This window comes from Podarcis erhardii (assembly GCF_964252035.2).
Source record: "Podarcis erhardii genome assembly, chromosome: 9".
In the NCBI taxonomy this organism is placed as follows: Eukaryota; Metazoa; Chordata; class Lepidosauria; order Squamata; family Lacertidae; genus Podarcis; species Podarcis erhardii.
In genome coordinates this window covers 49,390,347-49,416,485 of record NC_138512.1, presented here as the reverse complement: position 1 = coordinate 49,416,485, position 26,139 = coordinate 49,390,347, and the positions used below count along the sequence as shown (strand labels likewise).

Below are 26,139 nucleotides of genomic sequence, written 5' to 3'. Positions count from 1 at the left end.
TTGGTGGCTGTTGCTCCGCAGTGAGTGAGAGAGCGAGCGAGGAACCGCGTCGCAGCAACAGCCGCAGCCGACAGCAGCGCCCGCCCGACGAGGCACCGCCGCCACAGCAGCGGGCAAGCGGGGGGAGGAAGAAAGGGGACCACACCCGGCGCAGCCATGTCTGTGGTGGGCATCGACCTGGGCTTCCAGAACTGCTACATCGCGGTGGCGAGGAGCGGCGGCATCGAGACCATCGCCAACGAATACAGCGACCGCTGCACCCCGTGAGTAACCGGCCTTCTCGCCGCCGCCGCCGCCGCCGGCCTCCCAACCGTCATTTGGTCTTAGGCCCCGAGAAGGAAAGTGGCCCCCCTCCAACTCCCGCTCCCGGCACGCTCCCCCCCCCCCGCCCCAAATAACTACCGGCTTCCTCACCTTACGCAGCAACTACCGGCCGTCTCCCCACCGCATAATGAGCTTCGAATGAGAAACGGCCGGGCGCCGGTGTCTCTCCTTCAGCCGCTGCCCGAGACGGCCGGGCGCCCCTTGCTCTCTTCGCCGCACCCCCGTCCTTTTAATTTTTCCCCTCTCCTCTCCCCCCCCCCCCGCTCCCAAGGATTGATTGCATTCATCTCGCTTAAATTGGTGACGCTCCGCACCCCCGATTCTCCGCAAGAGAACGGTCTGGGGGTTGTTGTTTTTTACCTCCCTCGGAAATTAATCGCTATGATGACAGGTCTGGATCTCCTTCAGCCTTTAAGGGCTTGGAACCCACTTTTAGCCTCAACCTATAATGGGGGCTGTGGACCCTCTTACTACTTACTGTTTTAGAAACCGTGCTTGGGGGGGTGGTCTTTTGCCTTCTCATCGTCCTTCTGAATATTACTTCTCTTTGAAAATAATCCCCCTCTCCATTTTTTTAAATGGTAGAAGTATTGGTGTGCAACTCGAGTCTTAGATCACAACCCCGTGGTTGAAACCCTGTGTCTTGCAGGTTACAGCATCAAATAATCCCGAGGGAATTATTTCGTGCATTACTCAGTGTTCTGTTCTTTTCATGAGCTCTTCACTATACGACTTAATTAAGTTTGGACAGGGGGGAAAGAATAAAGCATTTTCCTACTTGGTAAATTACCCCAGATGGTTGGACAGAGTTCTCGAAGCTACCAATATGAGTTTGACCAAACTGCGGGAGGCAGTGGAAGACAGGAGTGTCTGGCATGCTTTGGTCCATGGGGTCACAAAGAGTCGGGCACGACTAAACGACAACAAAAATAACCCCAAGGTTTCAATGTTGACACAATCTTTCCAGAAGCTTGAAAGGTGGCTATAATACTTTACATGAACAAAATAAAATACTCAGTTTAGGGGTAATTCTGATTGCAGCAATGTGCAACATTTACAGTCCGCCCTCTGAATTCACCATATTGGAGTTGTGTGGATAAAAAGGAAAGGCAGGATAGAAGGGATAAAAGTTGACGCAGCTCTTCTTCTCTTTTTACACCCCACACCCTTCTGTCTGACCTGTTACTACTTGTTCAGTTGCCTCACCTGGATGTAGGGCATGGAAGGTGATGTCAGTGAATAGTTGGTGTGCTGTACGTATAATAACAGAGTATGCAAGAGTAGGTGGAGATTCTTCATTCTCCCTTGTTTCCATGGGTTACAGCGAGAAATGGTAAATGAGCAGTATCTCTGTGTAGTTATTCTAGCACAAACTAGGGATTCACATAACAAAAAGCAGGGGATCTGTAATTGCTGGCTTTCTGTCTCTTTGAAAAGCAAGCTTATTGCTAGGAAAGCTTATAACTATTCATTAATCACTTAAATATAGCATAAATGTAGTGAGGATGTGAAAACATGATTATAGGAAAGGTTAGAATGTTCATGCAAGAACTTTTTTGTTGGATCAGACCAAAAGTTCAGTATTTGAACGCTCACAGCCAGGTCACAAAGATATTTCTATTCAGCATTTTGCTTCTTTGAGATACTGCCTCTGAAACAGATGGGATGGGATTGGAATAATGGGAAAGCAAAAGTAATAAGGGATGGACATGAGTAAAAGCAGTTATATTAGGGTCCTATTTGCAAACAGTGCTAAATTATAGTTTAGCGATTACTGGGGAGAACCTTGTCTTGTAGGCCCTGGGTTTATGCACTCCAAACCCTTCTCTCTCCTCGTTCACAGCTGTTGTTGAAGCATACTAGGACCATAAAGCATTGTTTGCTCCTGAATTGTTTAAAAAATCTAAAATTTAAATGAATCTGTTTGTTTTAAAATGGCCGTCAATTCCAGTCTCTTGGTGGTGTCTGTTCTGGAGAAGTAGGGAGCATGTGAGCCCAACGTTTGCTCAGGCTTGTTTTCATAGTGCTAAACTATGGTTTAGCATTGCATCTATACCTAGACTTCATTGCTGTTGAAGATAAAAGCTAAAGGTTAAGGAATAGCTTTACTTTTTATAAGTGTATTACATGGCTACTAGAAAGGTTTCACAGAAAATTTACCATAAATTTTTAATGACGATTACAAGAAATAATGTATGTGGACAAATGCTGAAGAGTCCCTCTCTTCTCTCCCTCTCCCCATTGAATACTTTTCTGTGAACCGCCCTGAGACCTCTGAGTATAGCGTGGTATATAAATTCAATGAATAATAATAATACTGAGGTAGCTTAGTTATCAGATGAAAAACATAAGAACCTGCTGGATCAGGCCTGTGGCAAGTCTAGTCCAGCATCCCATTCTTGCAGTGATTCCCAGCAACTGGTATTCAGGGGTATACTGCTTCTGGCAGTAAAAGTAGAACAGACATCATGGCTAGCAGCCATTGATAGCCATATCTTCCATGAATTTGTCTGATTTTCTTTTAAAGTGATCCAACTTGGTGGTCATCACTACTTCTTGGAGGAGCATATTCCATACTTTAGTTATGAGTTCTGTGAATAATTTATTCTTTCCTTAGTCTGTCTTAAATCTGTCAACATTCACCTTCATTGGATTACCCATCGCTTCTGATGTTAATGAAAGAGAGAGAAAAACCTTTCTTTCTCCACTTCCTCCACACCATGCATAATTTTATAAACTTCTATCATGTCTCCTCTTAGCTTTTCTCTAAACTTGTTGTTTAGTCGTGTCCGACTCTTCGTGACTCCGTGGACGTGAGCACGCCAGGCACTCCTATCTTCCACTGCCTCCCGCAGTTTGGTTCTCTAACCTAAAAAGCCCCAAATATTGTAATATTTCCTCACGGAAAGTTGCTAAATTCCCTTGATCAATTTGGTTGCCCTTTTCTGACCCTTTTCTATTTCCTCAGTAGCTTTGGTAGCTATCCTACCACCCTAAGTGTCAGTTGCTGCCAGTTCAGACCCCATGAATGCATATGTGAAATTCATTTATTTTTGCCCCATTGTGCATCACTTTACAATTGCATACATTTACCTGCATTTGCTGTTTTACTGCCCATTAATTCAGTTTGGAGAGATCCTTTTGGAGCTCTTCTCAGTCATTTTTTGTTTTAATCTCCCTGAACAATTTAGCCAGCAAACCTGACTACCACACTACTCAATCACTAAATAATTCATGAACAAGTTAAAAAACACAGGTCTCAATACAGATTCCTGGGGAATGACACTTTCTACATTCCTTCAGTGACAGAGCTGTCCATTTATTCCCATTCTTTGCTTCCTGTTTCTTAACTAATACCCACTCTTCAAACTTTTGTATGTAAAGGACTCGCTAGATGCAGCTATTCAAGGCTGTTGGAATTCTAGCCAAGGAGAGCACCAAAATAAGTTTTACTGTTGGAACCATTAAAGGAACAGATTTCTCATGCTATGAAGTTTCCAAGCTCTCTTAAATAGCTCTTGTAAAATCATAATTTAAACTTAACAGTGTAAGTACCATGGTGGGAAGCTCATGATCTGGGTTGCCCTAGTAGAATGGGAGAACCCAGCTCCTGGAGATAAAATTTAGCCAGTCTCTGCTTATATCCTAAGAATCCTAGTCCACTAAATTGGTAATACAAAATGAGCTTCCATAATCTTGGGAAACATGCCTGATCAAAAGATAATTGAAGTGGGGTATTCCTAAGCTAACTCAAAATGCCATGTTTTCTATTTCAAGCCTTATGCAGTTCATTGAGGTTAGAGAAGCCCAAAATTTTCTGATTTGTATTAGACCTGATGATGTAGTCTAGCTCCTAGAGAACATACAGTTATCAGTATGCTGCATCTGGACCTTAGGTTTCCTAAAATTTAGCACTTTGGCCTTTTCATAGTTATACAAACATTCAAGGAGCCACTCTAAAGAAGAAAGTCCCAAATGATGTATCAGATCTTTTTAGTATAAGGCTGGTTTTGGATGTTTGGGTTTTATGGCTTCGTTCTTGTTGTGACACTTGGAATTACAGAAGTAAGATACTGTTTGCAATTGCTGTTTTGAAGCTGCATTGGAAGGCTCTTCACAAGGAAGTAACCCTGTAAAAATCTGCTCCTAAAACTCCCTGTCATTTGAGGATTTGAAAATTGTAAAGGAGGATGATTACCTGCACAAATAATCAGTGCATGTAAAATGAAGTTGCTGTTGATTGATGCAATGCATCCCATGAACCATACATCCAGTGAACCAAAAAAATGTAATAAACAAGATATTTGTAATTTCCCAGTCATTTGCTTTGGGAGGAAGGATGGGATAGAAATATAATAAATGAAAATAATAAACAATTATTTCAGGACCTCACGTGCACCAACTTTAAAGTGCTCAAGAGTTTTAAAAACCCTTATTATGAATCTTACAATGATCATACATGTAGGATAAGAATAATGACTTCTGCTCTTTAGGCTGATAAGGAACTGTAAATTAACTAGGCATGAATTGATTAGGAAGTGCTTAAAAGGCAGTATTGGGGCATATATATATCTGAGACTATAATTATTCTTAGTAATGGGCAGCAAGAAAACAATAACTATGGAAAATAATATGTACAAGTTTTTTTTTGTTTGTTTTTTTAATTTAAATCATGCCATGCAATATGCAAGCAAAATGTACTGTGGGCAAAGACTGTCTCTTATTTCCTATCCCAAATTGCTGAAAAATCACTGTCTGCAATAAAAACAAGAATTAGCTTTGGGTCGCACACCAGGGGGTATCCATGTTCTTGGCTATGAAGTGCAACTGTGCCTCTTTGAAAAAATGGAGGGTGGTGCATCACTCCATGTGGAAAAAATGAAAAAAGGCTAAGGCTGGCATTAGTCAGTCTTGGGCATTTACTTACTTTTCTGGCTGAAGAAAGTCAATATATACAACAGAACTGAGGCAATCGTTAACTAATATTATACTATCAGGCAAATGTGTACTTTAAACTAACAGTATTACCCAGTTCCTTTGTTTGTGACATCTCCAAAGGAGCTGTGTTTTTGTTAGAAAAAGATGTAAATTTGACAATCTTACTAGAATGCATTACATAGAATTCTCCATATGTTAGCTCACCAATTTCTGAGATAGATTCTTGAGATTAAGACCATCTGTCCTTTTAAGGATGGATGAATAAAGCAAGTTGGCTGAATTTGAATACATGTGGAGAGTGTCAAGATGATAGTTCAAGGTTCTGCTTTGCAAATTATGCTAATGGTTGAGTTTTTGAGATGCAGGTGTGAGTTCAGTCTGTTTGTGTGATTGCTATTTGTTCTAGTACCACAGTGGTTTACTTGCATGGTTTTGCTACTAAGATAACTAATGACACAACTTTAATCGTGTGTGATGGAAAGAAAATCTGCTTGTTTCAGAAATAAGTCTCCCCAACTGCCTGTTTATTCTTTTCTGGACTCATTTGAAAATTGAATATCTCTTCTATTTCAGAGCTTGTATATCACTAGGAGCTAAAGCCCGGACTATTGGAAATGCAGCAAAGAGCCAGGTAAATATTAAACTATTAGTACTTTAGTGAAAGCTGTTGTCATTCCAAGCAGCAGTTCTTGATTCTCATGAGAATTTATAAACTTTGGAAATTAGTAATGGCAATTTTATACTTCAACAGATTATCACAAATATTAAGAATACATTGCATGGGTTCAAAAAACTGCACGGGAGAGCATTTGATGATCCATTTATAAAAGCTGAAAGAGCCAAACTGCCCTATGAGCTTCAGAAGTTGCCTAATGGGAGTGTTGGAGTAAAGGTGAGTGTTCCAGCCCATCTTGCAATATCTACATTTAAACTGTTAATATTTATGGTGCTTTGTGCATCCTATCAAATGATCCCTTCAGTTTGATTTGCCAGATTGTTCAATGCCAAAACAGGGCAGTGTTGATGATTTGATGAGATAGATCTGAACATTTGCACAAGGTATAACGGAGATACTGAATCTGCTCACATAAACCTGTCTGTGCATCTTTGGAGGCACTTCTCAAATGGGAGATGAGGCAGATGGCAACTGGAAGAGGGCCTTTCTGATGGTTGTGTGGCAGCAAAGAAAGACCATTTTTTTGCCCTTTTCCCTTTTCCATATTATTCTAAAGTAATCTTATCTGTAGTTTTTGTTCTTTTGTTTTATTTATTTAAAGTGTTCTCTCTGTGTGTGAACACTGTAAGTGTATATATATGTAACACTGTAAGTCAGAATTCCCATATTGTGATTGGTTGTAGATTCCTGTTCAGTGTACATTTAGTCTCATCTGCCTAATAAATGTACCTTCACGACAAGTTAGTTGCATGCATGATTTACCTTTAGGTATGCATACAAAATATCTTGAGTGGATATCTGACACGTCCATGGGGCATTTTATATTGTAGTTCAGAGGGCTATTAAATGTTGTGGCAATATTTTGGAAGATTGCATTAAACATTTATTGGAAACACATTATGATAAAATGTAATACTTCTGGGGCACTGTGCGCTTTAATGGATACTGTTTTCCTTTTGTTGCAGGTACGATACTTGGATGAGGAGAGACCCTTTGCAATTGAACAGGTTACAGGCATGCTCTTGGTTAAGCTTAAAGATACGTCAGAAAGTGCACTTAAGAAGCCTGTAGCAGATTGTGTAATTTCAGTAAGTTGGCATTTTATGACTTTAATATGCTTAACATCAATTGTGTGGTATTCTATTGGGGAATATCAAAATGTTGCTTAAAAGGAAACATAAATATGCTAAGATGGTTATGCTTTGCAGAATATTACCATAATTTCTCTTGAGTTTTTCCAGCTGGTAACACTTATAGAAATGTGAGCAACAGAAGTCCTTTCATTTACTGTTGTACTCAGTGCTGTAAAATCTTTTCAAAGACAGGCTTCAGGTAAAGTTGAAGGTTGACCTACTTAGTTTTACTGTGTTCTCTATGAATAAGGATGCAAGAGGGAGAGACTAGCTCGGTGGTAAGTCATATGTTGCAATCTTAGAAACTTTGGGCAGCCTGAGTAGCTAATACTTAGCTTGGTAGACAGACAGGTCTGGTTCACACAAAATGATAAGCCATGGTTTGGTTAACCAGTGTGATTTGTTTGAATATGTGAGCCCAGCCCAGTAGACTAACTATGGTTTCTTTTCTGTCAACAAACCATACTGTGAAGCCATTGGGTTTTTTTCTCTTGGTTTTAGAACCATGGCTTGTTTTAACAATGATGGACCCAGCAGCCTCGCTTAAACTTTGGGTTTTTTTAACCATTCCACTCCAGATGCTCTCTGATAAAAGGGCTCAAGGCAAGAACAGCTAGAAAACAAGTCAAGCTTTGGAGAAACAAGCTGTTGCTTGTTTGCTCATCTGCAAGATGATTCCTGAGTTGTTGAATAAATTGTGGCTTAGTGTGACAGATTGATAGAAGCTGTACTTTTTTGTTTAGTAAATTGGTACCCACTAGAATCAAGTATTTCATGCAGCTTTGGATAAAAAGTAAGAAATCCGAATTCAACCCAGGAACCAAGCTTTTAGAATCTGACTGGAAGCATGCATTTTGGTATGTGTACATGATATTACCTTCCATAATATACCACTTCTGCAAATATCACTATTAGATTACAACACTCTTGTCACTTTGTGTTATATTTGACTAGAAAGAACGTAAAGGAATGTATAGGCTAACATTAAAGGCTTGATTTTTTGTTGTTGTCAAATGAGCCTCACCAGCTGGGAAAACGACCAACAACACTCCTGTAGATGTTCTCAGTAATCAAGCTGGGATGTAAGGGTTCAGGCAGTCCCTGAGCTACTCTGGACCTAATTTGTGAATTAATAAAATAACCTTGAACTTGGCTTGGTAGTAATTTTTATTTTGAATCTAGATTCAGTTTGAACAGAAATATTAAACAGACTTGATCCCTTTAATAAATTTCCATGCATAGTCATAACATAACACCAGCATGAGCACCATCAAAAAGACTTCTATCCAGCACTTTGCTGCCATTATTCTCTTCTCTTGTCACTCCTTCTGTGGCTCTCTTTCTTAAGTCCTTACTTTTTCTGCCCATTCCATGTCCCTTCTATCATAGCCCTTCACATCCTTGTTCGTCCCTCTATATTTCTCCATTTTAATATCCTGATGCACCTCTGACTGTTTTCTTTACTCTTTAAGCTCCATCGCCCTCTGTGGTCCAAAGGACTCTTCCTTCCTCAGCTCTTTATACCTTGAACTGCTTCCCAAACACCTCAGTTAAGCTACCTTGAAATTCAAAGCCCATATTTCATTAGGCTTTTGGCACACACCAAATGTCCCTATACCCTAAACCTGAGTATATGCAACTGAAATACCAGTAAATGGATATTATTTCCCTATTTACACTTATTGTCTTGTGCTTCTTTTGTCTCCCTTGTGCTGGACTATGGATAAGTTTTTCAGGATAAGGATCAGTCTTCCTGTATTTACTAATGCTGAAAACCTAAAAACTGCAGTGATTTCAGCATGTCTACTTAACTGGAATGTGAATTGAACTATTTAAGTACTATGCATTAATAGACTTATATCTGCTTAAATGGAGTATTTTTGAGTTTTACAGTGCAATAAGATGTTTGGAATATGCCTTGTGTAAAATTCATTAGCAAAAAAGGAATGCAGTGAAGCTAATAAAACATTTTTTCAACAGATCCCAAGTTTCTTTACTGATGCTGAAAGAAGGTCAGTAATGGCTGCTGCGCAAGTAGCAGGTTTAAACTGCCTGAGGTTAATGAATGAAACTACAGCAGGTAAACTTGTGGCTTTGATTATTACTATATAGCATACAGCTTAGTTTAGAATCAAATTTACATTGAGTGTCAAGATGTAAACCAGAGCAATTGCTGAAATGATGCACTATATCATGACCCCCTAGGGGAGCCTGTTTACAGGTAAACTACTCTATAGTAGAGGTGGGAGATTAAGGCAATGTATATGCAAATCCATCATAGTTTTTAATCTTACTCTGAGATGTCTCATTTATCTCCTTACACGTTTTTAATCAAAACATTTTGAAGATGAGTGTTTAAAATGTCACTTCTTCATGATGGCTTTTAATTTGGCAGTATCCAAAATGCCACTTAAATACTTACATGTACTTTTGGATAGATCTTGATACACAAAACTTTCTAAGTTGTTACAGTTACCATCATAAAGCTATTGATGACACATTCCGTCTGTTTTAATAATAATAGCTAGACAAAATTGCTGATCATGTGTGGATTCTGGCTTCATTGGTTACCTAGCCTTTTGATTCCAGCAGGACATTGGAATATAGGAGCATACACTGAATTGTTTTCTCTTTCTGTCTTTCCATGTTTTAAATCAAGTGCAAAACACCATAATTGGATAATTCAGACACTGATTGTATTTAGATATAAAATGGTTTGGATCTTATCCATTGCTGTTGTTCTGCTAGCACAACAGATACCTGCTTGCACAGTGAAGCTTTCCCCTCCTCTGTCCAAAGGTTTGGCGGACCCTCCAGATAAGATTTTGAGGGTATGCTGGGAGCAGGAAATAGAACTCCACACAAATAACACTTAATACATTCCCTTTTTCTGTTAGAGAAGATAATAGATTATTCTAATGCAAGTAAAGCAGAATTATTGGAAGAGCCTGAAGATATATAATGCCTTTTTAGTTTATTCATGATTCTATAATGTATTTCATAATAGTATTCTAATGCTACTTAAATTTCACAAAATTTATTCTTTACTATCTTGCAGTTGCACTGGCCTATGGAATTTATAAACAGGATCTACCAACCCCAGAGGAGAGACCAAGGAATGTGGTTTTTGTTGATATGGGACACTCTGCATACCAAATTTCTGTTTGTGCTTTTAACAAAGGAAAATTAAAGGTAAAATATTGAATTGACATGTGATTCAGAAAAGTAAAGAAGCATAGGAAATTATCATAGTTACCAGTAATTCATATGCTATAATGGGCTGCTGCAAATCAGTGTCTGGTACTGTGATCATTCCCTTAGATCAGGCAATCCTTTCTGAAATGCATATAAAGAAATATGATTTGCCTACTACTTCATCCTAACCTAGTTTTTTTGTTATTGTGGCATGACAATAACAAAAACTTCTGAAGGAGGCTGTATAACATTTTTTCAAAATCCTGTCCTTAGTACCAGTGCATCAGGATATAAACCATCTACTCATCCTCGTATTACTTTGTGGCAGTCAAAACATGTACATCCCCTCTTATTCAGGTGCAAATGCTGGTTTTGAATCCTATCATACCACATTGGCAGGGGCAGGGAGGGAAAGCTATCCATGCCATAAACTTTGCCAACACTTGCTCAGACTCCAAACACTACTGACATGTGACTCCCAACAGATTACCCACATAGGAATGCAGCCCTAGATTAAAATACTTTTATCACCCTGCTTTAGAGGGTTGGTATCTAACTTGAATGCATTTCACTCTTTATGTAGCTGAATAAGTTGTCCCTAGCTTATAAATAGTTAAGTGTATTAGTAAACATTTTAGACATTAAAATGCTTGTATTTCCCATTAGAGTAACAAGCATCTTCAAAACTTCCTAGAAAATAAGTGAGCCAAAAGCAGTTTGACATGTCAGTATATTGGGCAAAATCCAGCATAATGCAAGTCAACTTTCACTTATGCACAGGACTTCTCTCCTGTTCCCTCACACCCTCCTTACATTTTAGGAATGCACAGGAGGCTACAGGGACAGGGAAAAGGTGAAGTCCCATTGCATAAACCATAAGTCCATTCCATAACCACACAGAGACACCATTTATCTCTTATTACTGCAGCTTTTTGGCAGAGGATGGTGAAGACTAAATCTTAAAGCCACAAAGAGATTCATACATGTTTGATCCAACTTTCACGAAGGCAGCAGAAGCTGAAATATCACCTATCTGTTTATTTATCCATGGATACCAACTGTTTGGTTTAAGAGGTTTAGAAGCAAATCGTAGCTTTAATCTCTGTCATCTTTGCAAAACAGTTAACATTTTTTGGACTGCTACTAAAAGATGTTTATAGTAAGCATTGCATTAAACTTACTGCACGATGCTAACTTCCTGGGAGGCATAAAATTAACATGTTTGGCACCTCCTAAGATATTTATTCAACTGGGTCTTTGCTGGTCATTGAACCCAAGCCTTTGAGAATTGTCTGGCTACTGTGGTTCTTGCTGTTTTTACTGTATGCATTAGATTTTAATGGACTGTTTTTATTGTATTGGTATTTACGGACAGTATCCAATGCTGCAGCTCCAGTTGTGCAACAGGCTGCTCTGTAACAGAACTTCTCTCTCTCTTCTTCTTCCATCCCCACCCCACAATCAGAATCAGCTCCAGAGGGTTGGGGGACCCTTTGGAGTAGTTTTTGGGTTACACAGAGGGAATAGAAGTCACATGGTGGAAGAAGAACTTTACTTGCACAGCATTTGAGGCAACTCATGTGTTTTAAACTGCCCTAAAAGTGTTAAATAACTTCCTTTCCTTACCACTATCATGCTGTATCTTTAACTTCATAGGTACTGGCTGCTACATTTGACCCATATTTGGGTGGTAGAAACTTTGATGAGGCTTTGGTAGATTACTTCTGCGAAGAGTTCAGATCAAAGTATAAATTAAACGTGAAGGACAATCCTCGAGCACTGCTGCGTCTGTATCAGGAATGTGAAAAACTGAAGAAGCTTATGAGTGCCAATGCCTCTGATCTTCCCATGAACATAGAATGCTTCATGAATGACATTGATGTCTCTAGTAAGATGAACAGGTATTGTGTGCAGTTTTGTATAAGACTTAAATAAAAAAGTAGTCATTTCTGTCCATAATACTTAATGGATTCCTTCCTTTTAAACAGGGCTCAGTTTGAACAGTTGTGTGCATCGCTTCTGGCCAGAGTAGAACCTCCTCTGAGAGCAGTGATGGAACAAGCAAGTACGTGAAAATTGCTTCAGCTTATTATGAATACCTGTCTTCTGCTTGTCTTCAATCTAAAGTTCTTCTTTGCCAGTCTGACCAGTATTTATTAATACATTATTTATTTTTAAAATTTATATACCACTAGAGTGTTCTTGGCATTGGGCAATCAGGACGGATTAGGGATTCTGCTGGATTACTGCCCACCTCGCTGCCCAGCAGTCTCCCTGCCTGAGCTGACAGGTGGTTTCGGAGGTGATGTTAAAGACCCCCAGATTTCTGGTTTTGGGGGACTTCAACATCCATGCCAAGCTGGCTGACTGGGGTGGCTCAGGACTTCATGGCTGCCATGATGTCAATGGGGCTGTCCCAACATGTCACTGGCCCAACACATGTGAGGTGATGGGAGAGTTAGGGGCAAACATTGTGGGACAAGGTTTGTCAAAGGGATGGGAGGTTGAAGGGGTTTGGATTAGATGTAAAGGGAGGGGATGGCAGTGTGGGGTAGGTAGGCTGGGTTGGCAAGCAATGTGAGCAGCAGTGGCAATCCCTAATAAAGAAATATTTGCCGCAGTCATGTATACAGTCATGGTGTGGAGTCCCAGTTTTAACAGCAAAAGGGACATATCGTTCCTCTCCCTAAGTACTTTCCCCCAGGCACAGAGTTCCAGTATAAAAACTGCAGTATCTTCTCTAACTATGGAAGCAAATTGTCTGCTTATGTGTCTACTAGAACTGCAGCGTGAAGATATTTACAGCATAGAAATAGTAGGTGGAGCAACTCGAATTCCAGCAGTGAAGGAGCAGATTAGTAAATTTTTCTGCAAGGAGATAAGTACCACACTTAATGCTGATGAAGCTGTTGCAAGAGGCTGTGCGTTGCAGGTATGTTTATTTAACAATATTTCATTAGTCAGCAATATTACTTAATATTTCTGGGATTGGTAATTTGACCTCAATGAGACATGCTATAATTATAGTGGGATTTGGACTAGGCCATCATAGTGAAAATTGCAAGGCACTGGTATAATGCCATATTTTAATTGTTCACATTATTTTTTTGTAGTAATTTCTATTTTGAGTTCTTTTTGAAAGCTATATACTTTTTATTGGGGAAGAGAGTTGCCATTCTTTCTCTTCTTATTCCTTGCATATCCTTTTTGTGCTGGTGGCTAGTGTAACAGGTTTTCATGAAAATCATTACTTTGTGAAATTAAATGTATGTGGCTGGTCATAAAACCAGACACAAAGCAAATATGTAATAATCACAAGACTTAGTGATATTTTATCTTTTTTCCTAGTGTGCAATTCTTTCTCCAGCATTTAAAGTCCGTGAGTTTTCCATCACAGATGTTGTTCCATACTCAATTACTCTGAGGTGGCAGTCATCTTATGAGGAGGGGACAGGGTAAGAATTTGAGCAACGTTCCAAATAGATAGTGTGTCAAAGGGTCAGTAAATAGATGAGTTAGATTTGCTATTTGTAATACAGTAAAATTTCTAAAAATGTGCATTGGATGTAAGCAAAGCAGAGATACACAATCACTTTGACATAGACATTCCTATGAAGAGCTTTTCTTTCTTCCTGTTTTGCTTGATAACATGGTCTTGTGTCCTTTCATAGTAAGCTAGATAGTTAACACATGTTGGAAAACATTTGTGTGACCCATGCTATACAGATAACTAGGGATCTTTTTAACCTCCAGCTTTCTAGGGAAGGAAACTAGGACAGGAGCACATCATGCAGATTCGTTTGCCATGTTCACCTTGGCAAGCATTCCTCTCTCTTGTAGTGTGAGCACCTCTGAAACTCATGATGACATAAAGAGCCATCCCCTGCCTTTATTCTTATGAGATGTACTCATAGTGGGGAAGAGAAGCGCAGGGAAATACAGCCATGCTGGGCATCAGAGGTACTTGGAGCACCCCTGAAGCTTAGCATCACTGGGAAGAGAGCACCCAAGCTCTTTTCTTCTTGGTTTCAAACTCAGGAGGAGAATTGGGACTTGTGCTGGACTTTGGAGATGTACCACAAGCATCTCCAAATCTCAGTATGATACCTGAGATGAGATCCTGCACCTCCTAGGTAAAGTTAGTAGTGACAACAAATTTTGGGCAGCTACCAAGGATTTTCTTATAACATCTCCTCTTTCTTTCCACAAACTCTCTTAATATTACAGGAGAACTGGGAAAAGGATATAGTAGAATTATAGATTCTTTTAAGTTTGAGTCAACACATGCAAATAAAAATGCCTGCAAATAAAAATACCTGCACCTCCGAAACTCATGAATGAAACTCTGAAATGCCTAATGTTTTGTTGTTGTTGTAACTTGTATGGTGTACAAACTTTCGTATGGTGTATAAAGATTATTTTATTTTTTGTAGTGAATGTGAAGTATTCTGCAAAAACCATGCTGCTCCATTCTCAAAAGTTATTACTTTCCACAAGAAGGAGCCTTTTGAGCTGGAAGCATTTTACACCCATCCACATGACATTCCTTATCCTGATACAAGAATAGGTAACATGTTTCTTTACTTCTTGAGCTTGGCATTACAGTATGTTCTAACTTTGAGAAGGAACCATTGTTTCAAAAACTCAAATACTAGTGTAACAAAATTAAGAAATGGTTAGTCTCAGAACCAGTCATGTATAGCTTTTCTGCTTCATTTACTTAAGACTGTATTTCTCTCCCTTTGAATCCAGACCTCTGTACAGTGGTGCCCCGCAAGATGAATGCCTCGCTAGACGAAAAACGCGCAAGACGAAAGGGTTTTTCGTTTATTGAGTTGCTTCGCAAGACGAATTTCCCTATGGGCTTGCTTCGCAAAACGAAAATGTCTTGCGGGTTTGCTTCCTTTTTCTTAAAGCCGTTAATACCCGGGGAATCCGCGCTCCGCAAGACGAAAAAATCGCAAGACGAAGCAACTCGCGGAACGAATTAATTTCGTCTTGCAAGGCACCACTGTATTTAAAGAACTACATAACAATCCTCATTCCCAGGGGAGCTTTGGGTTTCAGTTTTTTGAACAGTGTCTTGCCAGTAGTGTTTTTTGAACAGTGTCTTGCCAGGCTTGCATTGCAAGTCTGTTGGAGAAATTTTCAAAACCAGTTTGATACGGCAAGAAGTACCTGCCATTTAAAAGTTAAAAGTAAAAGATTCTATGGGTTGGCTCTGAGTGAACCCAAAGTTGCTCTTTGGATTCCAAGCTCAGTAGTGTTTTAACAGATAATTTAAACAACTTGTACTGCAAAATTCCAGCAATACGTAGCTGAGGAATGATAGCTGTGAGTTTACAGTGGGCAGAGCGAAATAACATGAATATAGTAGTTGTCAAAAGGGACGCGGGTGGCGCTGTGCTCTAAACCACTGAGCCTCTTGGGCTTGCTGATCAGAAGGTCGGTGGTTCGAATCCCCGCGATGGGGTAAGCTCCCGTTGCTCAGTCCCAGCTCCTGCCAACCTAGCAGTTCGAAAGCACACCCAAAAGTGCAAGTAGATAAATAGGTACCACTCTGGTGGGAAGCTAAATGGTGTTTCCGTGCGCTGCTCTGGTTTGGGTGTTCCATTGCGCCAGAAGCAGCTTAGTCATGCTGGCCACATGACCCGGAAAAACTGTCTGCGGAAAACGGCCTGTAAAGCGAGATAAGCACCGCAACCCCAGAGTCCTCTGCGACGGGACTTAACTGTCAGGGGTCCTTTACCTTTTTTTAGTAGTTGTCAAAGTAGAGGCACAACACTGTCATTTGCAAGGCAGAAGCCACTAAAAGTGCAGTTTGGCCTCCATTGACTGCTTCCTTTCAGTATTAATATGTTCTGGCTTGGCTGTGGAGTGGCACATCCTTACAGCCATCATGCCCGGCAGCTGTTTCCCTCCTTTCTCTTAATTTTGCTGGTAGAGGTTCTAATTTGCTTTTGGGCTATTTTGACTTCTCCCTGTATCTGTAAGTGTTCTGCTTCTCTGGCATATCTTCCTTGCTGTATTTCCTTTTTCCTAGCAACCGTTGGGTATTCCAGTCTGGGATGAAGCTACAATTGGGAGCTGAAACAGCTTTTCTTACCTACATGGGCTCATTGCTTTTAGATTAAACAATCATAGTGGTACCTTGATATTATTTTAAATTAAAGCTTTTCTTTTCTACAATGTAGTTGCATAAGTTCAGAAGGTCAGTTCCTGTCAGGAGTATGTGATGACTGACTCATCTGTCTCAGGGCACAGTAACAGACAGCACTTCGTGGTCTTTTTGTGTGCCTAGGCAGATCAACATTTGAGCTCTTAGGAGCTTACCAGGAAGACTTATGCACCTCTGTGCATGTGCCCTGAAGGCTAGGACAGGCATCTGCATAGCTCAGGAAGTTTCCAAATGTTGATCTGTGCAGAAACAGAACCAGTACATACAGAGCCAGAACCCATTTCAAGAGCAAAAGTCCTTTAGCTTGAGTCAGATGTCACTCAATGTGTTTATAATTCCACAGTAATTTAATTAAATAGTGAGCACTGGCAAAATAGATCTTCTGGTTCGAGTTTGTAGAATATTGAAATGTTAAATAGCGTACATCACATTACAATGCACATTGCTGGTGAGTCCACTCTGTCTACTGTGCCATCTTCTTTTCAGCTGTAGATTTGTTTCAAAAGTTTATCTTGTCCTTGTTGGGGACAGAAGCAATATAGGTGCCTCTGATCAGAGGCATCTTTATGAACAAGTTGTAATCTAGGAGTTGCTAGTTGCTAACATTTACTTTTTTAAAATGTGTAAATAAATGTAAGTAATCATGAGGTAACTAAATGAATTTGGGCTTAGCACAAAAAAACAAGTCTACAAGCCAATGTCCAATGTCTGCTTTGTATTGTTCAGGTCATTTTGTTATTCAGAACGTTGGACCCCAACATGATGGTGACAATTCAAAAGTGAAAGTGAAAGTTCGAGTTAATGTCCATGGAATCTTCAGTGTGGCTAATGCATCTGTGATAGAGAAGCAACATGCAGAAGGTGATCCAAGCGATATTGCTATGGATACAGAATTGCCTTGCAAGAATCCAAGCAAAGAGGAGCTGGTATGTTAAACTATGAAATCCTCTCACAACTACAAGTAGAACATAATTTTTGCTAAAATTTTATTTTTTAATGATCTACTGAAAAATCTACTTGCTTAAGTATCCCCTTATTCTGGAAGTTTTTAAACATTTTACTAAAACAAATTCTTACTGAAGGTGAGCAGTTGATGCTTGTGTTTGTCTGTCTTTGAGGCATACAAGTAACCTGAATATCTGCTAAACCTGGTTTTTAAAATTTAAAATGTCCTGAATACTAAGTAGAAAAATGCTTTTCTCAATAAAAAGTAACCATTTTTAATGTCTAAGTCTTGTTTTCTGTGGTGTACCAACTAATTATCTTCTGTTTCTACTATGATGCATATCAGCAATTAGCTTTCATAATTGAGGATGACTTCCTTGACTCAGAGGATGAGGTTTGTTTATATATGTAGCATTCAGTTTGCTTTAAGATAGCAAAGATATTTTTCCCTCAGTTTGTTCCTTTTCTGAGAAAAGTGGGACATAAATGAAAGAAATCTTTTCAGAAAAGGAAGTCCTTAAGTACTTGGCAATAGCTATGCATTTCGGAATTAAAATACTACCAGTCTTGGTTTTAATATTGTGATATTTACATCTTAATATTCTATAAGATAATTCAATGTCTTTAGCAAAAAATACTTCTCATCTAGTGGTTGGTTAACTGCTTCAAAACTAATTATTAAATGAAGCATGCTATTGATGCCAGTGTAGACACTCAAAACTAGTAAACGGTATAAAAATACTTGTCTAAATTTTTTATTTACTGAAATCTCATATACAGGATGAATGCTCTGCTATCCCTGAGTTCTTATGCTTCTGTATCCCTCTGTGACTCCTTATTGTATTAGTTTGCTAGGTTTGGGACCTATACCGTAGGTTCTTTCCACCATCTGTTTCTTGCTGTACTCCTGCTTACCACTATAGCTGAGTTTAAATCTTCCCATTTTTCTACTCAGCTTTTTATTTTTGTAAGTTAGAGGAAGTTCCTAGTTGCAATGCTGTTTTTTTCTATATTATATTTTTGGGCTTCTTTGATATATTGTGACAGTGTATGTCAAAAAAATCAGATTACTTCTAAACTTTCACTAATGTTGTATTTATAAGATAGATAGGCATTTGGCAAAGCAGTTTAAACCTCTTTACACTGGCCTTGGAGAGGAGAAAGAGGTTGGATTGGGTGAAGGTGCCAAATAGCCAGGCAGAAACCAGCAGAAAGCCCTGAAATGGGAGAATGGGAGGGGACTGAGTTGGCCTGAGATTCATTGGTTTCCAGGCTGGTTCCACTCCTGTCATGTGGCTGCATCAGGCTCAATCCAGACCAGCTTGCCTCATCATCTCAAGATTTATACAGAGATCCACCTGTCCCCTTCTGTCACATCCAGCAATGCGGATGCAGTGGTGGCCTGCTAGTTAGTGTGTTAAACCCCACTGAGCAGCAACCAGAATCTAATAGAATATGAAAGGATTCAGGACCCATAGTTCTGAAAAGTTTTGTCTTCATTTGGGGTTAATCAACTCCATCCTCTTGTCGTCTTTCATTTGTTTTCCAGTATTGTGGGAGTAATCTAATTGCCACCATTTAGAATTTCATGATCAGAATATGTTTTCCTTGCCTTTATCATGTTGAAGCAAACAAGGCTTGAGAAGCCTTAAACATTATGCTAAGAGTAACAGTTACGTGCTTCAAGTAAACAAGCACTAGTTAAGTAAAGTGCTTTTTTTACTAATACATCTTGTCTGATTGCAGAAAGCTGCTATGTAGATGACTAGAGTACACCTTCCTGTAAAGTTTAGTGTGGAGGTAAAACTTCTTTTTTATAGGCTAAAATGCAGGTTGATCAAGATGATGGCAATCACAAGAACCAACATGAGCAGCATAATCAAGGCGACGAGGAAGTTGATCATATAAGCTGTGAAGGAAAGGTCAGTATGAAATAGCAAAGATAAGTTTGAGGACCTCAAATCTTAGAATAGGAATGGCTCTTGTCCGAAACTGCTAAGCAGTTGATGGGGAAATTTCCTTGTACTATTGTTTGATTAGTCTGCAGTAACTTACTTAAATATAGCCAGGAGTTTTGCTATCTAGGCATTAAACACTCATTCAAGTGCTAATGGGCTTCAAGTGCATCCTGTGACACAGAGAATTAAGATAGCCTTACACACCCTCAATAGAAACTGATGCACTAGCTCTTCTTTGGTTGTTAATCTAAAGCGCTTTTAAGAGGATTTTCTATTTAAGCATTGCTTGAACTAGCTTCCTTGCTTGACTTAAGTGTCATCCAAAAAATCCTGCAGCATCTGCAGATGCTAAACAATAATATTATCCTTCTGTGGATCTTTCATCTTAAAATGGTATTGCGTCAAATCTTTATATGACACGCTTTTGTACACTGGGTTCAAATATTCTGAATGTTGACATATATTTCAATGTGTAATTCTTCAGACTGCTTCAGGAGACAAGATTGACACAGCTCAGTCTGGCAAAACTAAAGCAAAGATCAAGAGTATTGATCTCCCTATCCAGGTTAACCTATACAGACAGGTGGGACAGGACGTTATTAACTGCTACATTGAAAATGAGGTAAGGATACAGAGTTATTCCATGCCTGTAAAGCAGATGTCTCAATTCTAGATTAAATAAAAGAATTAGAAGAAACTGAGTTATAATAGTAAATCTATTACAGTTAAGTGATGGAATATTGTATTTTTTTATTCATAAGTTTACCAAGTTTAGAGTACATGACAGTGTGGTTGGTTCAGTTCAACAGATTCCAGAGTCTGCAGAGGTTTGTTGTGGAAGATTCCCAAAATCATATTTGAAAAAAATAACATCTCTGTACTTGGCAAGATTTAAAATGACTTAAAATTTTCTTACAGGGGAAGATGGTAATGCAAGACAAGCTGGAGAAGGAGAAAAACGATGCCAAAAATGCTGTTGAAGAGTATGTGTATGATCTAAGAGACAAGCTCTGTGGTGTCTATGAAAAATTCATCACTGAAGATGTAAGAATCGTCGTGTATTTATAACATGAGGAATCTGTTTAATTGGCAAATCATACTGAAAGAAAAGGAGGGTGGCTGGTGCCGGAAAAGTGCAGTGTGCCTTAAATTGCAGCTGCACTATAGCATTGAATTCACCCTACTGTATTTTCATTAGACAGCACAGATAACAAAGTGAAAAGTTTTTGAAGGCATAAGTCTTTGTCACATTGGAGAGTTCTGGCAATTAGTCTGGCATAGGTCTTGCAGAGCTCTTGAAGATCTTTGCCTTCACCTCTTTAAATCAGCATTTTACTTGTATTTTTGAAGTTCTAATACAGGATTGTAATGTTTAAACTGGTCCCATAAGTTAATTCTTAAAATTGATTTTGGAGTTATATTATATTAGAAAATTAAAAATTCCCACTGTTACAAGACTTTATGTTTTGAAAAATCCATTTTGCATAAAAGTAGTAACATAATGAATGTACACAATGCTAATCAAACAGGGCAACTTGAATGAATAAAACAGCAGGCAAATGAAATTTGTAATTTTAACAGGAACTGTACCCAGATTCCTATGTATGTTTATTGTTTTCACTGCTTTCAGTTTTTTCTTATATTCTAAGTAATGTAAGGGAAGTTCCTATTATCACATCATGTCATAAAATATATACAAATATTACTATATACAAATATTCTAATAATCATTTCCAGGTAAAACATTGAATTTGAATATAACATTTAAGTCATACGAAGTATGCTTTAGGAAGAAAAGTCAATCAAATATTTCACATCAAGTACTTTGTGGACTATTGGAGAAAAACTTTCAATATTTGTACAGCATATTCTAAATTAACATGGCATACTTTAGGGTAGCAGAAACTGATTTTTAGTTGACTACAGTAATTAGTTAAAAGAAAGATAATTTGATGTATTGATTCAGTGTAAATACATTTGCATATTACCTAAAACATAAATGTTCCTTTTTGAAATATGAGGGAAAGTGTGAAGTAATAAAGAATCAATAAACGTATATTTCATTTTTAGAGAAAAGCCACATATCATTTTCACTTCCAGTTCTTTTATAATAACATACTGAAGCCAAAACAAGCTCAAAATATATGGGTGTGCTTTTAACTTTCAATCCTATCAATTTAAATTTTTTCTGACCTATATGCATTTCAGCTACAGCTTCAGAATTTCAAACCCCCCCCCCCATTTTGTTGACTTTCCTGCATTTCCTATTGCTACATTTGTCACAAATCACTTGATGAATATATATTGGAATGGGGGGAAAATAAATTAGTGTGGCTTTCTGCATGACTATAGATTTAAGTATACTACATTTTAACTACAGCAACACTAAAATAAATGAGCAGGATATTTCAGAGAGAAGCTTAAATGGAATTATAGCCTTCATACATTGCTTGACTAATTAACCATTAGATTTAATTTACTTAGCTTTACCTTGTCCTGTCATTCAGGCTGTGGCTGAGTCACACAGATTGTTAATGTTTATGCAGAAATTATGAGGGGTAAAGCAAGGACACGATACCCTTGGAATAATTGTAGCAAAACTCAATTTCTGCTAGCTGTTTCTATACCTTAGCATAATGCATGGGACCCAGTTAGCATTCCAGTTTAGTTTTTAATACCATTATAGCTGAAGCGCTGAAACTATGTCCCCCTTTTCTATAAAATTCTGTAAAACTCAATTTCCTATAAAACATTATTGTTACAGTGTCAGTATTGGATATCAGTGTTTGTAGCTGAATGCATTCTTACACAGCTTCTGTTTTCACACATTCAAAATGGCAAGGCTTTTTGTACTGCTTTTTCTAGGATTCAAGAAAGATAACTTTAATGTTGGAGGACACAGAAAACTGGCTTTATGAAGATGGAGAAGACCAACCAAAACATGTATATGTGGAAAAACTTCAGGAAATGAAAGTAAGACCTGTATTTTAAGAAGTGTAATAATTGAATGTCGTAGATATGTGGACTAGTAGCTTTGCTGTCTTAAAGCCACTGAAATTTGACCAGAGACAGCAAGAGATTCAAGATGTCACAAGAGCATTAATTAAAGTTGATTAAGTGGAGTAGTTGAAAGTACTATAGCTTTAGACTGACTTTGTGTACTGATATCAGCATTTTCTTCAGTATACCTCCCAGTAAAGAACTAAGCCTTCAACCTGTACACTTGTAGAAAATATATTATACCTTCCTGCCAACCCAAGTACCTTATGGTGACTGACTATAAAATTAAAATTAATAAAAAAACAATCAGGTAGTTAGTCCTTCATGGGTTGAGGCTTACACCCAGCCTGTTGTTTGTTGTGACTCCTGGTAGAAGATGCAAGAAGAACCAGGGGACCAGAGGCACAAAGTTATTTGCAAGTCTCCCTACCAGCCCCCAAAAAACTTTGGCTAGAGATCATGATTTGCTTGGAGTGAAACAAGCCTTGATTCCCAGTGTGGACATAATGCTAAACCAGTGGTTGTTTCTCCAGCACCAGGACAGGAGGAGAGTGGCTCTGATAAGGTGGCTTATGGTTTACCATGACATTGAAACTGAGTTTTCATTTGCCTCCTAAAACAGTAGCCTTCCAAAATAAAATCATCTTCAAGGACCAGTGAAAAACATTGAGAGAGGGGACCAGCTGCACTTTACAATGCAAGATGTTCCATAATCTCAGTGCAGCAATAGAAAACGCCCCCTTTCAGGTTCTGTCCAGCTATGCCTTCACCTAGGCAGGACTTGTATTACTCCCTCACTGAGCAAGACTTTCTCATCTGTGGTGCTGATAATGTGTGTCACAGCTACTTGTTGATGATTAATTTCATTTTCCTGGCATTTGTCTCCTACACTTCCAAACCAAGGTTGGTAAGAGGAAATTATAGTTGGGGATGTACTAGCTCTGGATTTCTTGTATCAAGCGTTAGTTGGAATTTGATGGTCTCCAACTTCATGAATTGGTTCCAGACCTGCTGTTCTAAGAACAGAAAGCCGCCTCTTGTTCACAGAAGTGAGTCTGATCCAGCAGAGGCTCCCACTCTACTAGGCACTCCTGCAAGCAGTAGGGAGGGGTTTGCTCCTCCTGTGCTGTTTGAGAGGGCCTTGAACTCTGGAGCGGATTGTGGAGGGAAATAGCATATCCCCTTCCACCCACAAGAGCAGTCAGGTTGTAGAGCTTGGATCTACGACTCTGGATTCAACCCTTTGATTCTAAATACAGTAGAGAAGAGAGGCTTACTAATGCTGGTATGTGAGCCACTTTTCTGTTTCCCCAGCAAAGTAACTAGTTCATTTGCTTCCCAATATTGCCATTCTTTTTTCCTGTAGGTTTACAAGGAATTCTACCTTTATTCATGCTTTCTCCAGTTTTTAGGGAATACTTTTTAAATACCTCAACTTCTGCTTCTTCTGTTGTAGAAATTTGGTGGTCCTATTCATGATAGATACATGGAACATGAAGAGAGGCCTAAAGCATTAAATGATTTGGGAAAGAAACTCCAGCTGCTTATGAAAGCTGTAGAAGGATACAAAAATAAGGTAGGTCCATAAGATTTACAGGATAGTTCTAATAGTACTGTATTGAACTCCTGTATAACTTACCTAATCTACAAATTATTTGTCAACAAAATATTTTGAAAGAGGGTAAGATGTGTCTCCTTTAAACAGAAACAAATATGTCTTCTTTTTCATCTTGTAGTGTCTTGTTTTTTTTTTCCTTTAATATCCTTAACATACTATATTCACAATTAAACATTTCTTCTGTGGTATGTAACAATTGATAATATATTTTATGTCTAAGCTTTGTTTGTCCATCAGTAAATAAGATGGAGTGACTTTTCACAAATTGTATTTCCAAACCTAGAGTTCCTTTTAATATATAATTACTCAAGTTTGCAAAATTGTGCTGTTTGGAAAAGACCGTAGCATAGAGAAGAGATGCAGAACTCCTGGCTCATAGATTGGATGTGGCCCATGAATATGGTATTCTGATTTTTCTGATTTGCTTGCTGATAGCAAATCATGATTTATCAGTTCACACATCATATGTAACCATAGTTATGCTTCCTTAATAATAGTCTGGAATGACTTCAGAAATGAGCGTATGTATTCATTACCTTTCTGAATTCTGAATTTAAATAACTTATCAATAATTACAAAATTTTTCCTCCTCTAGGATGAAAAATATGATCACATTGATCCTGTTGATATGGAAAAAGTTGAAAAGTATACCAGTGAAGCAATGAATTGGTTGAACTCAAAAATGAATGCACAGAACAGGCTGAGTCTCACCCAGGATCCTGTTGTGAAAGTGGCAGAAATAACAGCGAAATCTAAGGTAAATGTGAAATTTCTATGAATGAAATGGGATTAATATAAATATGGATAGACCAAGAAATAAATGAATATTCCAAATAATAGAAGGGGATAACAAACATTTCTGTTAAAGTTAATAAAAAGGATATCAGTAGTACAGTTACTCTTTAGCATCTATACACGGTGAGCTCCATCTACCATAACTGTTAATGTGACCCATCTGTAGACACAGGGCTTTGAATCACAGTGTCTCAGTATGGTGACACCAAAAATCAGCTAAAGCTTTGATTGATGCAGAAGAATTTGGCTTGGATCTTAAAGTTTCACTCCATCAATGGAAGGAGCATCTGTTGTTTTTCTTACACTAAATGTGCATAAAGGGTATATAGGTGTTTTTGTGTATGTCTGTGCGCATGCCTGCATATATTGCAGGTAAAACCATATATCTGTTTTGAAAACCCTGTGTTCTGATATTTGGCAACAATTTAGATTGATTGAAAATGTGCAGTAGATTTTGACTAGCAATGGATAATTTCTGTCTCTGGATAAGCAAGAAGCAATTTCCTATGTGTGCCATTTAGCATACTTCACGGAAAGCTTGATGATTCAACAATTGGAGCAGATAATAATGTAGCTAACAAGATTTGTAGCAGTTTCCATTATCTGAAGGCTCTTCAAACTGATTTGTAAACAGTTGCTTAATACCAGAATCTTTCAGTTATGGGCAGATCTTTAGTGAAATAATTACCCCCAGGTATACCTCCCAAATACCACATCATAATCCATTACATTCGTATTTTTTGCCAACTTACCATATTTTTCCCCTCTTCATTTTAATAACAGGAACTGGACAGTTTATGTAACCCTATTATTTACAAGCCTAAGCCCAAGGCAGAGCCACTGTCTGAAGATCAGTCAAAATCTAGTGAACACAATGGACCAATGAATGGACAGAGTGGTGCTGACACAAAATCAGAGGACAGTTGCCAGCAGCCTAAATCATCTGAAGAAATGGATGTGGACTAAGTTTTGCATTTCTTTCAGTCCATTAAAAGCAGTGCAAGTAATCAGAGGGTCCATCTTTCTTTTATGTCTGATTCACACTACAGATGTTCAGTTAGTCAACTTTCTGTCCTTTGTTCTTTGCAGTAGGTTTGAAAGTGTTTTTCTATTTGAGTGCATTCCCATTGTTCATTCCATGATACCGCTTATGTGGAGCGTTAGTTGAATGTAGATTGTAAAAGTCAGTTTAAGCTTTCCCAATATATTTTATATCAAATAGGCAGAATTGCTATATAAATGACAACAATCTACCTTATTTAAAGCTTTTATTGTGGGTAAGCCTCTGCTCCTTTATTCAGGAAAGGCCACTGTATTGCACTACTGATGCTGAAGTCTAGATCTCTGCATCATTATTTTGGAAGATATTGGATTTGATG

General features: G+C 38.5%; 2 protein-coding genes across 2 annotated transcripts in view; both read left to right on the top strand.

The window, feature by feature from the left end:
- LOC309350338 (putative CENPB DNA-binding domain-containing protein 1) overlaps window positions 1-2,453 on the top strand; it is a 136,096-nt gene extending 133,643 nt beyond the window's left edge. Inside the window, exon 3 of the mRNA XM_081877351.1 lies at window positions 2,444-2,453. The gene's annotated coding sequence lies outside the window, so the exon portion shown is untranslated. The remainder of the gene's footprint in view (window positions 1-2,443) is intronic.
- On the top strand, window positions 19-25,767 carry HSPA4L (heat shock protein family A (Hsp70) member 4 like). The gene is made up of 19 exons (XM_081876784.1): window positions 19-263; window positions 5,836-5,893; window positions 6,014-6,154; window positions 6,904-7,026; window positions 9,052-9,151; window positions 10,130-10,263; window positions 11,923-12,167; window positions 12,255-12,331; window positions 13,047-13,198; window positions 13,615-13,721; window positions 14,700-14,833; window positions 17,171-17,370; window positions 19,210-19,311; window positions 19,832-19,969; window positions 20,266-20,391; window positions 22,213-22,320; window positions 23,804-23,923; window positions 24,561-24,722; window positions 25,544-25,767. Exons 1-19 carry the CDS (start codon window positions 157-159, stop codon window positions 25,724-25,726), a joined length of 2,517 nt encoding a protein of 838 aa, XP_081732910.1. The 5' UTR covers window positions 19-156; the 3' UTR covers window positions 25,727-25,767.
- Window positions 25,768-26,139: the final 372 nt, after the last annotated feature.

What these genes read in the sequence shown, in the direction of transcription:
- HSPA4L (XM_081876784.1), top strand. Translation starts at nt 157, where the DNA reads ATGTCTGTGGTGGGCATCGACCTGGGCTTCCAGAACTGCTACATCGCG. An exon ending in GAAATGCAGCAAAGAGCCAG is followed by an intron (nt 5,894 to 6,013) that starts GTAAATATTAAA and finishes ATACTTCAACAG; the next exon opens with ATTATCACAAATATTAAGAA. An exon ending in AATGAATGAAACTACAGCAG is followed by an intron (nt 9,152 to 10,129) that starts GTAAACTTGTGG and finishes ACTATCTTGCAG; the next exon opens with TTGCACTGGCCTATGGAATT.